This window comes from Diabrotica virgifera, chromosome 3 (genome assembly GCF_917563875.1).
Source record: "Diabrotica virgifera virgifera chromosome 3, PGI_DIABVI_V3a".
NCBI lineage: Eukaryota > Metazoa > Arthropoda > Insecta > Coleoptera > Chrysomelidae > Diabrotica > Diabrotica virgifera.
In genome coordinates this window covers 43,675,452-43,689,095 of record NC_065445.1, presented here as the reverse complement: position 1 = coordinate 43,689,095, position 13,644 = coordinate 43,675,452, and the positions used below count along the sequence as shown (strand labels likewise).

At 30.6% G+C, this 13,644-nt stretch overlaps 1 protein-coding gene across 1 annotated transcript; it reads right to left on the bottom strand.

The window, feature by feature from the left end:
• Positions 1 to 2,611: 2,611 nt before the first annotated feature.
• LOC114327922 (actin-related protein 10) lies at positions 2,612 to 13,399 on the bottom strand. Its single transcript, XM_028276641.2, has 6 exons — positions 13,223 to 13,399; positions 12,929 to 13,169; positions 10,404 to 10,600; positions 7,830 to 8,002; positions 5,341 to 5,658; positions 2,612 to 3,069 (listed from the first exon to the last, which is right to left on the bottom strand). The coding sequence occupies exons 1-6, from the start codon at positions 13,291 to 13,293 to the stop codon at positions 2,951 to 2,953; spliced, it is 1,119 nt and encodes a 372-aa protein (XP_028132442.1). The 5' UTR covers positions 13,294 to 13,399; the 3' UTR covers positions 2,612 to 2,950.
• Positions 13,400 to 13,644: the final 245 nt, after the last annotated feature.

Genomic DNA, 13,644 nt, shown 5'->3' with positions numbered 1-13,644 from the left:
AGATCACATAATTATTGCAAACGTGGATTATACAACAAAACAAATTTATTCCGTTGGTGGTTTACGTAAACAATTATGAAATTAAAGTAAGTGTAAAAAAAAGAACAGTAATATATTTATTTATTTTGGGTAAACAAGCGTGCTTCGTTTATATCTCGTAAGGGTTTGTTATTTTAGCGAGGGTGTGACTGCGCTGCGTGCCCGCTGTGTCGATACTGACCGATACCACAACACTATTATGTCATCATGTATGCGTTTCTACCATGTGGCCAGAAAAGGCGATAAATTACTAAATCTGGCGTTTTAAAAGCTCCTTTCAAGTTGATATAAAGAGCGTGGCCAATCTGGCAATTTGTGTTTCCCTGAAAAAGACATATTAATTATATAAAATCTGGTTTTGTATTTTAGGAAAGAAACACATGTGAATTTAACATGAGACGTATTCTTTCGTTTTGAGAAAAGTTAACATTTAAAATTAGCAATTAAAAAATAATAAATGAAGCCTGTCGCTATGGTGTATTTCACGAATATACGTCTGTTTTGGATTATCGCGACAACGAATATTTTAGTGTGCAACATAAGAAGTACGAAATTATTTTGCTCTAATAATTACTCCAATAAACAACAATAAAATTTGCAATTTACTTTCGTTCTTCATATTTTCTACAGTAAATGCGGTTTCTTCCAGCTATATTGGTGAAATGGGGTATATAAATTAATATTCAATGTAAATAAATAAAAACTTTGGAAATAGAGAACATTAATATTCAATGTAAATAAATAAAAACTTTAGAAATAGAGAACAAGAATTATGTTATAATCTTACGTTAAAGTTAATAATAGAAACTAAATATAATAAAACAAATACTTATAGTAAAGAATAAAAACAAATATGAAGTGTCATCACCGAAACTGTCAAATAAATGTTACCAATTTGTGCTAAAATGTCACCTTTGTTCGATTACAGTTAAAGTGTGTTCACAAATGTGCTTCATAAAAACGCTTTATAATCCATTTATACAAATTCGTGAAACATATTATTGTGTATTTCTTTAAGTTAACATTAATAGAAATCTTCAAATTTTATTTCTACGCATATATAATAACATATGTCTAGTGGCTGTAATTCCAGTGTACTCGGCAAAATGATTCTAAAAAAGAACACACCTACCGCCTAAATATTTCGTGTTGGTATCATGTGACGTCACGGGCTATGACGCGGAAGACGTGCAACGGTAAGTATATTAGACAAAGTATATGCCTGTATTTTTTAATTCCCACAGATTCTAATTAGACAAGGCGAAAACGGCGTGTTCGTTGGAATATTCCCATGAGATTTTTTTGCATAATCACATTCGTGAGACACCCCAGAATAAGGTTCAAGAAGTCGCCCACGCGAAAAGTGGTCCAATTTTTTTTAATCAAATTGCAAAAATCAATATGTCCGGCTCGGACAATTTTTTTTAGATTTTTCGGACCATTCTGGACAGAAAAGTTTTCTTGTAATTTTTCTCTAAAGTTGATCGTGTTCGAGTTATAAGCAATTTAAAATTTGAAAAACGCGAAAAAGGCGATTTTTAAGACTTAATAACTCGGTTAAAGATTATTATTATGAAAGTCAGAAAGTGACTAAATCAAATTTAAAGCCCCCCCCCCCTTCATGATCCTGAAGAAATTTGTGTCATTAATTTATTACTAAGCTGTTATTTTTATTTATTAATAATGAGCGATAAGATCGTATTGACGCGGCTGTAAATGTGAGTGCGAGTGAAATGCGCCATTGGACTGCCTGAATGGCATCTCTTTCGCACTCATCATGGACGGCCGCCTAATAGGTGCATGGCGCTCATTATTTTTACTAAAAATAATAGCTTAGTAATCAAATAATGACAAAAATTTCTTCAGGATCTTGTAGGAGGGGTTTAAACTTTGATTTAGTCACTTTCTGACTTTCATAGTAATAACTTTTAACCGAGTTATTAAGCCTTGAAAATCGCCATTTTTCGTTTTTTTAATTTTAAAATGCTTTTACCTCGAAAACTATCAACTTTAGAGAAAAATTATAAGAGACCTTTTTTATCCAGAATAGTCCAAAAAACCAAAAAAAATTTGTCCGTGCCAAAAACATATATTTTTGCAATTTGATTAAAAAAAATTGTTAAAAAAAATTTGGACCACTTTTCGCGTGGGCGACTTCTTGAATCGTATTCTGGAATGTCTCACGAATGTGATTAGCAAAAAAATCTCATGGGAGTATTTTGTCCAAAGAACCCGCCGTTTTCGCCTTGTCTAAATAATGATAGATTAAAGCCTTATGTTTGTCAAATGATTCATAATTCATCATAATAGTCATATTATGCTCCTTATTTCCTTATTAATAACAGGATCAAATTGCCTAAGGATTTTACGGTTGATGGAACCTTTACCTGGAGGAATGTCTATCAAAATTATTTTCCTCTCTAAATTCATAGGTTTCTTCAAGGTACTTTGCAAGTATTGCAAGAGCATTACTTTTTCTTCATCCATATTATATGACTATGTATATATGACTATTATATGGCCATGTTAACAATCATTTTTAAAGTGGTAGGTAAAAAAAATAAGTAGGTAATAAAGTTAATAAAAAATTTATTTTGTTGAATATAAATATAAATAAATAAGCATTGATTAATACAAGAGTATGAGATATTTGTACAAATATCCGGCTAGGAATAAACTACGAAATATAAGTAAATGCTTTGACTTTTCCATTTGCTCATCGGTAACTATTTTTAAAAATTTCGATGTGGAAATGGAATCAAGTAAAGAATTTATTTTAAAAACTGTTTCATCTAAAATATTCGTTTATTCCTAAAATAATATTAGAAAATAAGCTGGGATGCCAGAAGAAGAAGAAAGGTGTTATTTATGCACTTATAAAATATCATATGAATAAAAATTATCAAAATATTTAAAGTGTTCGACCTCCTTCTCTTAAATGGACCCAATCAGGTAATTTGTTGTCTTTAAAATAAATTTCTTTCGTAACTGCTTTCATGTTCAAAAGCTCGGTTGCCCCATATATTGCACCTAAAATAAAGACAAGGTTAAAATTGTCCAATAAAGATCAGATGGTTAGAGAAAGAAAGATTATAGTTCTATAGGTTTTCATTTTTACTTGAATAAGACATTCTAAGCATTAACATCTACTTTTCAACATGATATCATTTAATTTGTATGTCAAATAAAAAGTCACATAATCAGCCCTATTCTGCAATTTTTAACAAATCGAATAGAAATGACCAAGTCGAATCGTAATTACCTGAAATCGGAATGTTTGATATCTATCGCGTCATTTTCGTGTCATTCTGTAACTCACATCGTAAGCAGGTTAAATCGAAATCGGCAATTTCTATTTCACGCGGTCAAGAGGGGGTGGCAACCTCGCATTGTCAAGCAAAATTAGTGTTCTGTGACCTGTTTGTTGCTGGTTCTAAATTTGAAATAGGACACCGTTGCCATATCTTCAATTTTTCATACTATCACATTACGTACAGTTACATTTTTAAAAATAGTTTTGAAATAACAAAAAAAGAAACGTTTTGAAAAGTAAATAATAAAATATTAGTGTAAATATTGGACACAAAAACCTCAAAAGATGATAAATGGTTTTAAAACAAAGTTAATTAAAATTGTTATAAAAAGAAGATAAACTGATAAATAAAAAAGATAAATGAGGATAATGTGTATGATGTAAGATATTACTAATAATTATACAATCTTAAGATTTGATTCCAGGTATAATAACTTATAAACAACTTTTCCCAAAAACAGCGTCTTTTCTATAATTATTTTCTTTTCTAAAAGCGTTGATTGATACAAATACAAGTAAACTGGTATAATATATTTATCAATCAACGCTATAAGTCTTTCTTTATATTTCAAACGTTCTTGTACAATATATTCTTCTACATTATGCCATTGATTGAAATTGTACAAGAAATAAACAAAAAAAATTTGGCAACACTGTGACTGGCAAACATTCAGCATTCAGAATCTGAATTTCGGATGCCAAATCAATTTTAAGGTTAGGTTTGATGCATACTCGTACATGTAAAAATAAATATACAATTCCCTAAGTAAATACCACCACAGACTAAAAATTAAGCAGATACAAAAGGTAAAAATACTATAAATAATGATAAATAAGTAGTAATAAATTATTATTAGTAGACATAAAATATAAACGTCAAAACAAAATACAATGCGCTTGCGTCAAGCACAATTCCGATTATCGAAATCTAATTTCGACAGGGTAAATGGTGTCGAAGTCATTTCTATTCACTATTCCGATTGTAGGATTCCGAGGGAGTTACGGAATACCGATTTTGACTACTTCTATTCGACTTGGCCACTTCTATTCGACTTGGCCACTTCTATTCGATTTTCCTGACTTCTATCATCGAAATGAGTTACAGAATAGGCATGAATATCTCATTTCTTCTACGCATAATGACGGTACACTCCAAGCTGTATGTTTGCCCCCTGTTTATGTCCTTTTCTCTAGTTTTTGACGCATAAGAGGTTTGGTGTATCTGCTGTCATTTCACCCTTGAATCTCTTTAAGGGTCTTCCGCTCTGTATTTTGTTATTTAGATCACTACTTAGGAATCTGCTGTCATCCATCCTCACTAGATGATCAGACCATCTCAATCTCTGGAATCTACTGAGTTCCGACTTAAGTGTTACTTAGAACAGTTGACAAAGCTCATGGTTGTATCTATATATTATATCCTATTTTCATTAACAGGTCAAAGATCTTCCTTAGAAGTTTTGTCTTGCATTCATCTCTCTTCCACTGTAGCTTTCAGTCCATCATCTCTTCACCATTTAAATCTTTTAAAATGTTATCTCCCTACCTGAGTCTAGATTTACTTATGGGTCTTTTGCTCACTGGAATCAGTTTTCATATATTCTTTATTAGTAGGAATCTGGCAATACTACAGTTTTGATTTATAGAAGTGACATCTATGGTTTAGATTTCAATCAGAGTATGCAATATAGTAACACATATATTTGAAATGATCTTGTTTATGGTTTATTTTTATTTTATTTGGTTTATGGTTTATTTTTATTTTATTGAAAATGGTTATTCATTTTTGATTTTATTTTATTGTTTTACAAGTTGAGTTGAAAAAAATTTGGGTAAAGAAAGCTTTTTGTAAAATTTTTTTAGTGTAGTTGTTTTATGGACCTTTTCGACAATTCTGTGATTCTTGTAGTTTAAAAATTGGTTGGTTAAATGTCTCTAAAACTTTCGTGACATCATGAGTATGTCACAGTTAACAATACTAAACTTACCTCCTAGCCACGCAGCATAATTTTCTTTGCATGGAGCAGAATGAAAACCAAATCCTTTCAAATGTAATTTGCTGTACCGTTCATTTTTCAATTGATGCTCTAGTTCTTCTTTTAATCTGGCTTTGAAACCTGGTATCATAGTTGTTCCACCAATTAATAACAAATTCTCAGATAATTTCTGTCTAAGATTTAGATCTACTTGTAAAATTGCGTCAAGTATCATCGTTGACAGACAGAAATGATCATTGTCTTCCTCATACAATATCTCAAAAGTTCTTTCCCTGACTTTTCCAGTCACTACTATACTCTCTGTTCCCCCTATAAAGAAACAATAAAAAAGTTAAAAATGTAGTGTAAAATTTAAATAAAAACACAAATAAACTCAATGAACAACCCATCTAAAAGTTTTCATTTGGAAAATGGATACTTTGGAAATCCTTTAAAGTGGAAATCAAAATGTCAAAATAAATATACATGTCCCTGTAAGTTGTATCCATATGGAAAACTTTTTATTATTAATTTTACGAAAAAAGTTATTCTTCATAAAAAGCTCTGCATGGTCCAAAACCTAAGATTTAACCATCAAATATCAAATTTTTTGAATATTATACGAGGTATGTCAAAAAGTTTGAATTTCACTCAAGAGTAAAGTAGCTTTATTTTTCACAACATTGAAAATTGCTATTATGAAAAGTTGTTTGGAATTAAAAACTATATTCTAGTATGCAATTACATCCTAATTGAAAAATTATGGATAACTAACATTATTTTTAGTTATTTCAATTTAGATAACTCTTTTATTATTAATTTTACGAAAATAAGCGATTCTTAATAAAAAGTTCTGCATGGTCTAGATGTCTAGAACCTAAAATACAACCATCTTATGTCAAATTTTATCAATTTTATACGAGGTATCTCAATAAATATGAATTTCCCTCAAAAGTAAAATACCTACATTTATTTTTTACAATATCGAAAATTATTATTCTGAAAAGTTATTTAGAATTAAAAACTATGTTTCAGTATGTAATTACATCCTTCTAATTGAAATATTCTGAACTATAAAGGTACTTTACTTTTGATCTAAATTTATCTTTTTTGACATATACCTCGTATAAAATTGATAAAATTTGTTATAAGATGGTTGTATTTTAGGTTTTAGACCATCCAGAACTTTTTATTAAGAATCACTTTTTTCGTAAGATTAATAATAAAAGCGTTATCAGAATTGAAATAACTGAAAATAATGTTAGTTATAAATAATTTTTCAAAACAAAATTTTTTTCAATTAGAAGGATGTAATTTGGTATTAGAATATAGTTTTTAATTCCAAACAGCTTTTCATAATAGCAATTTTCAATATTGTGAAAAATAAAGCTACTTTACTCTTGAGTGAAATTCAAACTTTTTGACATACCTCGTATAACATTCATAAAATTTGATATCTGATGGTTGAATCTTGGGTTTTGGACCATGGAGAATTTTTATAAAGAATACTTTTTTTTCGTAAAATTAATAATAAAAAAGTTTTCCATATGGATACAACTTAAAGGGACATACTGTATACACAACGAGATCAGAAAAATAAGATTTCTATCGGGAAAGTGATAAATCCAGATATATGAAATTTTACAGGCCTGTATAGAGAAAACCTATACATTTTGTGCAGATACTTTGGCGTCTTTTTTAATTATTAACAATTTAGTGTATAAAAATGTACTTTTTTCGATTTCTCTCTTACCTACTGTTAAAAAACCTTAATATTTGAGGTAAAATTACACAACTTTATCTTTATCTTTTTATCACAGAGTCAGATTGTATTTATAAAGATGGATCCAAATTTAACGAGTGCACTTATGTGCCTTTTACCATTCAAATGAAAATAAACTCCAAATAAACCATTCAAAAAATTTAAACTTTCAACTCAAGTGTCTATTTACACTGATGTCCTCATCGCAATTCTTCTTCAAGCTTTGAGGTATATTAATGCCCATCATAAGAGTAAGTTTATTACAGTACCAGATAGCACGGTAGACACAATAATACAAACTAAATTATCTAGCTCTTCATCAGTAGTGATTATAATGATTTTAGAAGCAGTCCAGTCACTTATGAATAAAGGTAAACAAATTTCTTTGGTTTGGATTAAGGCTCATTATGGAATTAATGGAAATGAAATAGTGGATAGACTTGCAAAGGATGCTAGGAGAAAAAGGGAAAAGAAAGATAGAACAGGAGAAAAAATAGAACATTAATGCCAGTGACTGGTCTATGACCATGGTTGAAAAAAAAAACAAATGGAGCAATGGCAACAAGAATATGACATCTCACTGAAAGGTATAAGATATGATATCCAAACAAAAACTTATAGAAAGTATGCCCTAAGCAGATCCTAAGAAGAAGAATAGAGAGACACTAATGAGGTAGAAACAAAAGATGAATTTATATTTATATTCTAAAACAACAATTTTACATATAATTTAACCTACCTATAGGATATTTCACATCTGGGCAAGCGACTATATCAGGTTTTGCCTGTGCTAATTGTTCAGCTCTATTTTTCTCTGTTACAAAACAACATCTAACTTTAATATCCTCCAATGTTTCTTCTGATAAATTTTGTATTCCTGTGTTGTTACTACTAAGCAGTGTTCTCAATTTGCTAAAAAAGGATTAGTTTTAGCTAATCGTATGGTCCTATTAAGAAAAACTTGAATAGATCAGATTAATTAACAAAGAAATTTAGAATGGATTGGAAAGTCTGGTTGTTCTACTTAAATTAGCAAGTCTTACAAAAACAGTTCTAGAATGTACACTTCGCGTCATATAAAACTGGTACACTTTTTTTTCCCAATGTAAACCTGTGTTCAGACTGACAATTATTGTTCGTTAATCACTTCGTTGTTGCCATCACAGATAACGGAATTGCACGAAATCTAAATACAAAAAAATAACGTTTAAAATGTATATTTCGAATTGTAATACATATATTTAAATTACACACTTGTTCACTGTAAAAGTTATTCATTTTGTATTAAGTAATTTCAAATTAAATTTTTAATTTTTCCAGTGTGTTTTATTTATTCTACACAACTTAATGCAGTTTTGTCCTACAATTTACGAGAAACCAATCACACCTCTCGATTTGACTTAAACATAATAATTTAAAGTCATATCAAGATTTATTATTTATCATTATTTTTGAATTGAAATATTTTCATAAATTATAATAAAACAAGAATCAATGTATGGATACTTAATTGAGATGACAGATAATTACAATTGTTTTAGTTTTTAGTATATTAAAAAATGCGGTCTGTCGCACAGCCCGTTTTTACCTAGTTTGATATAATATTTTCGTTGAACTGGCAACGTTGCCCTAGAAATTGGAATGACACTTGTGACAAGATCAACTTACACAACTTGAAAAACACGATTTTCGGTTATAAGAGTTGTACCAGTTTTTTTGACGCGAAGTGTACTAAAAATAAAGTACTTGTAAATAGGTAAGAGCAAAGACATAATATAATACCTACTGCAGCAATCTATTGTAACGTTACAAATGTCACATCTTTGTTATTTTATTTTTAAATAATCATTTTATTTTATTTAATATTTCATTAGTAATAATTTTCTTCTATTTGTTTTACCTGTTTTCTTCGTTAAAAACTCGTTGGCGCCCTCTTTTATTATCCTCTTTTATTATCTTCTATTTAATATCTCTTTTCATCTAACATCTAAGTCATCATACTGAACCTACCCCGTATATTCTTACTCTGTAAGTTTCTGTCTTTCAATACAGAACATGCCTGCTACTTCATACTTACTTGGTCGTCATTTCAAATGTCGTTTTCAATGACAGTGTCACTTCATCCCTACTCCCTGACACAAACAAAATGGAAGGGAAGAATTATTCCTTAAAAAGGCATGTAATTTGAAAATTAGATTTTTTTTTCATCAACAATTAATATTCTCTTGGGTTTTTGCTTCAAAAAAAGCCTATCGCCAGTGATGACACTAAGGCTAACAGCAATGGGACCATGACATCTAGATATACTGCAACGCCTACCATTGCCAGCTGCAGGGACTTAGGGCCACATCTGCCCAGGTCTACAAGAAGTCTACAGCAGTACCATTCGACATCAGGAAGTTACCATCAAATACCAGCTACCAAAAGTCATAAGTATAATCCAGAACTGTTAGTTTTTGGCAAGAATTTGAATATATTTGTTAATGCACATAATAATGTTGTTCTGAAGCTATTTCCTTGTGGCATTTTTATTATCAACTATTTTTAATGGGAATAAGAAGCCACAATTTTACCAAAAAAATGATTTTATTAACGTTTCGAAGCCCAAATCAGGTTTCGTTGTCAAAATACAAAATACTACTGTATTTAGTAATAGAGTAGTATTTTGTATTTTGACAACGAAACCCGATTTGGGCTTCAAACCGTTAATAAAATCATTTTTTTGGTAAAATTGTGGCTGATTCCCATTAAAAATAGCACATAATAAGATATATTTTTATTATATCTTTATGAACAATAAACATGATTGGTTAAAAATATTGTTTTGTTTGCTTCCATTCTAAATTTTCATACTTCATTTCTAAGATTAGGACAAGATAAACACACACCTGAGTGACTGAGCTAAGCTAAGGGTATAGCGATGGCTATCTTGAATGATTGAGGTAATATTTTCGAATATTATTTCAATTATTTTGGGGTAGAACAACGTTTACTTGTTTCACTAGATCTGTATGAGTTGCGCTATAGAGAAACATGTTTGTATTAGGAGATGGCATCTCTTTCGAACGGGGTTATCCAATGATGTTGGGTTTATCTACCACATGACTTTCCCCCTCCCCTAATACAAACATTTTTCTCTGTCATACTTGTCACACAGTTTTAGATTGCAGCACATAGTTGAGGTATTATATTTATGTCTATGGGTAAGAGTAAGAACTTCAGTTAAACTCTCCAGAAATTATATCAATAGGCAAGCAAGAATGTAAGGTTCATCTGCTGGTTCTAATATTAATATAAACTGAAACTTATTTACTTGTGTATAGCTTCAGATCCTATCGGTAGTGCTTGCCATGCTTGGATCATTGGCAAACCATGGCAAACTGGAATCACCACAGCTTCTTTGTATCCAATATCTACAACCACAGCAGTATCAACCGCAATACTGGCCAGACTAACTAAATGTGAAGGTAAACTAAGCATCATTGAAATTTCATAGTGGGAAAATAAAACCTATAAAAATATAGAAACCAATTAATATAACATGTTTTATTGTTAAATTGATCATTTATAATTTAATATAGTTACTAAAATAAATTACTGTTTTTTGTGTTCTGTTGAAGCGAGTTGTTTGTTTTAAAGATATCATATACACAGACACTTAAAAATATCTGGGACACAAAATCAAAATAAGCGGAGACAATCAAGCACTTGGAATATTCGTGGTGTGCAAGTACTTGGAAGGGAATTGAGAAACAATTGTGCGCGAATAGCGGAGAAATATTGCAACTTTCTTAAATAATTCATATTGTCAATTGAAATTGTCAAATTGACGTACATTTCATATCTACTGTCATTGAAGAAGAAAAATTATATGTTACTCCACAATATTGATATGATATCGATGGCTTAGTGTGAAAACCTCGTATCTCATTAAATTACAATTTTACACGAGAGGCAAAAAACTGATTTTCTGCATAATATAACCTTAAAACAAAAATTACGTTACGCATTTTTAATTCCAGCACATTGAGACAAATATCTGATATTGGCCCAGAGCAAAAAGTGTTAAATGTAATTGGAAATACAAATATTAACTATGAAAAACACGTAAATATCCTTGCAGTATATAGAGCCTTTGTCCAAGTAACTATGACAACCTCGTATATCTTGATATACGTGTTTTTCATCTCAAATGAGGTTGTGTTTATTATTATTTACGAGGTTTTCATTTTTCATAGCTTATTGCACACCTCCAAATACTAGGTCGATACAATACAAATCTTTTGATTTAAAGTTCAAAAATGTTTCTATATGCCGGACTACCTTTTGTTGTTCACAAAAAATATTTCTGCAAGTCGAATCTCTCAAACAAACACTCCAAATTATTGGTTATCTTGGTCCAAATTCTTGGTTATACATATACGTGTATTGGTCCAAATTCTTGGTTATACATATACGTGGTTTTCACACTAAATCAAGAGAGCAATTGATATACGTGGTTTCTTTTTTCAGCTGTAGAAAATAGTCTAGTTATCTGGATTTTTTCTAACAGTTGTAAATCGGGAGATACAAGGTTTTCAAACTAAAACCACCAAAATGTCATTTTTCGAAAAAAATGAGATACGAGGTTTTCACACTAAGCCATCGATATGCAATTATTATATAAAGGTAAATTTAATTAATTGTATTTTGCTTGCAGTACTGCATTTTAATAACTAATTTTATTTACTACATACAATTGTTTACGTTTTAATAACATAACCTGAATCTTATTTTTTCTTCTTATTTTTTTTGGACTATGGCCTTGACAATTATCCAGTAACCAGGACTAATATAATTGGCCAATATAATTAAAAGTGCGAATAAAGTTGCAGAGTGTAGAAATAGGTGTCGCTTTGCTGAATGTGCATGGTCCCAATAGAAGTGAACAGGCCTGACAGGGGCAGTATTTGGCAAACTAAGCCATATTTAAAAAATTCATATGTCTCAAGTGAAATGTTTATATGCGTGTACAAACTTGTACACAATGTGTTTTGCCTGTACAAACTTATGGAACAGAGACTTGTAACACTGATGTAAAAATAGCACAAATAATCTCAGTTATACGAGGAGCCATAGAAAATGCAATGCTGAAAGTGAGCCTTTAACACCACATAACAAACCAATAATCAGGCAAAGATCAGGAGTTCAAGACATTATCAAAATAATCACTACTCTTAAGTGGAATTGGGTAGGTAGCTAGAACACAAGATGGGCAGTGGATAAGACAAATCATGGAATGGAGACTGACAAACTATAAAAGTAGTAGAGGATGACAACTGACTAGATCAGTTGACAAAGTAAAAAGAGTAGAAGGAAACTGGCTATAAGTGGCCCAGTTTAGAGAACACTGGAAAGAACTGAGGGAAGCTTATGTCCAGTGTGATTGGCTGATTGATGATGACGGTTTTGCAGATAAATGTACATATGAAAATGTAAAAAAAAGTAAAAGCAAAGTTTTCAAGCAATTTAAATCATAATTTTATTCCTCACACTAATTGAATGTTATGCTGGAACAACGTTGTAACCGCCAATAATTTCATATGTGAGTTTTTCATGGAACAACACTTTATATGCGCAAACTAATGTAATACTGACTGAAAATATTGTGAGACTTTACTTTATGCATCCTCTAGTCTATCATATTACGCTCATAAAGATCCCTTTTTTCAAAATGATCCATTATAAGGTGTCCAGTTTGTCAACAAAATCTGATTTGGCATTACAACATTGTTCCAGGATAGCATTCAATTATTCAGACACAAATATGCAATTACAAATTCAAGTTTAGAACATTACCTTCGCTAAAGTTTCCCTAAACAGAGTTGGACAGAGCAAGGATTCAACAATGATCACAGGTTTGTCTTTTGGACTTAAGAGAGCATATCTAAAATAAATTACATGCAAGAATTCTACCAACAGATCATACAGATCTTCAGCAGATTCGTAATCCCATATTCTTCTTAGCTGACCAGTTTTCTTACATCTAGCTACCGATTTTATAATTGTCCTAGGAGCAAATTCACCAGAAAAGCCAAATCTGAAAAACAGTAACATAAATATGGTTAAATTTCCATGGAAGGTATGTTTTACTTTGTATATGCAGATCCTATATCAAGAACTACAGTTAATTTATCACTGCTCAACGTCTCATAAATTGGCATGGTTGTTTTAATTGTAAATATTACAAATTATAAAATATAAATGAAAATTTCTACTGAACAACATAACATAACCAACATTCGCATTTGTTACTGTCACTTTACTGTCAAAAGTGTCAAAGCCCGTCAAAGTAATTTGACAAAGACCAGAACCAGAACAGGGCCGAACTTCGGCTAGACGGAGCTATTTTTCGGTGAAAAAATAATGATTTCAAAATAACTACACTGACACCTGGACTGCATAAAGGAAATTTTAAAAGATCTCTTTTATGCTATCTTTATTTATGACTTTTATCACGGAATAATAAAGCTTGGGACTCTTGTATAAAAGAATTTATCAAATCGATTGTTTTA

What these genes read in the sequence shown, in the direction of transcription:
- LOC114327922 (XM_028276641.2), bottom strand. Translation starts at nt 13,293, where the DNA reads ATGCCAATTTATGAGACGTTGAGCAGTGATAAATTAACTGTAGTTCTT. An exon ending in TTAGGGAAACTTTAGCGAAG is followed by an intron (nt 10,601 to 12,928) that starts GTAATGTTCTAA and finishes ATATTTTTATAG; the next exon opens with GTTTTATTTTCCCACTATGA. An exon ending in GGATCTGAAGCTATACACAA is followed by an intron (nt 8,003 to 10,403) that starts GTAAATAAGTTT and finishes ATCCTTTTTTAG; the next exon opens with CAAATTGAGAACACTGCTTA.